The 715-nt window shown below is 75.4% G+C and overlaps 1 protein-coding gene across 1 annotated transcript in view; it reads left to right on the forward strand.

Annotated features, from left to right (window-relative positions):
- The window catches only part of ODF3B (outer dense fiber of sperm tails 3B), a 14,299-nt gene that overhangs the window by 7,010 nt on the left and 6,574 nt on the right, over window positions 1–715 (forward strand). The window contains exon 3 of the mRNA XM_004675614.2: window positions 324–412. Coding sequence (XP_004675671.2) covers window positions 324–412 — 89 coding nt within the window. The remainder of the gene's footprint in view (window positions 1–323; window positions 413–715) is intronic.

A 715-nucleotide genomic window follows, 5' to 3' on the forward strand; every position in this document is an offset into this window, starting at 1 on the left:
CCCCTTCTCGGGGTCCCTGCGCCTGGGGGGCCCCTTCTTGGGAGGCCTGCTCTCCTGGGCTCTGCTCCTGGGGGGCCCCTTCTCGGGGTCCCTGCTCCTGGGAGGCTCCTTCTTGGGGTCCCTGCTCCTGGGGGGCCCCTTCTCGGGGGCCCTGCTCCCCAGGGCTCTGCCCTGGGGGACTCAGCTCCCCAAGGCTCCGTTCCCCGGGGCTCTGCTCCCTGTGGTTCTGCTCCTGTAGGCTCCACTCTTGGGGGCTCTGCTCCCCCAGGCTTCGCTCTGGGGCCTCTCCGCCGACCCCCAGAGTGCCCTCCGCTGCTCTGCAGGGGCCGTGGTTCCGTGGCCGGGCCACCGGCTGCGAGACCCTGTCGGCAGCCCGGGAGGGGGCCCCGGGCACGGCGGCCGGCCAGTGCTGGTGCTTCCCCCCTGTCCCATCCACCCTGGGGCCTGAGGGAGGACCTCGGGGGGGCGCCCCGCGGGCCTCCCGGGCCTCTGCAGAAAGGCCATCAGCCTGCGGGCCTCTCGCTGCTGCTCTGTGAGCCGGGCGCAGGCCCCGGGGCCCCGTGTTCGGGGGCCCTGCTCTCCTGGGCTCTGGCCCTGGGGGGCCCCTTCTCGGGGGCCCTGCCCCTGGGGGGCCCCTTCTCCGTGGCCCTGCTCTCCAGGGCTCTGCCCCTGGGGGGCCCCTTCTCGGGGTCCCTGCTCCTGGGGGGCCCCTTCT

The sequence above is a fragment of the Condylura cristata genome, unplaced genomic scaffold, assembly GCF_000260355.1.
Source record: "Condylura cristata isolate star-nosed mole 26May11 unplaced genomic scaffold, ConCri1.0 scaffold00004, whole genome shotgun sequence".
Taxonomy (NCBI): Eukaryota; Metazoa; Chordata; class Mammalia; order Eulipotyphla; family Talpidae; genus Condylura; species Condylura cristata.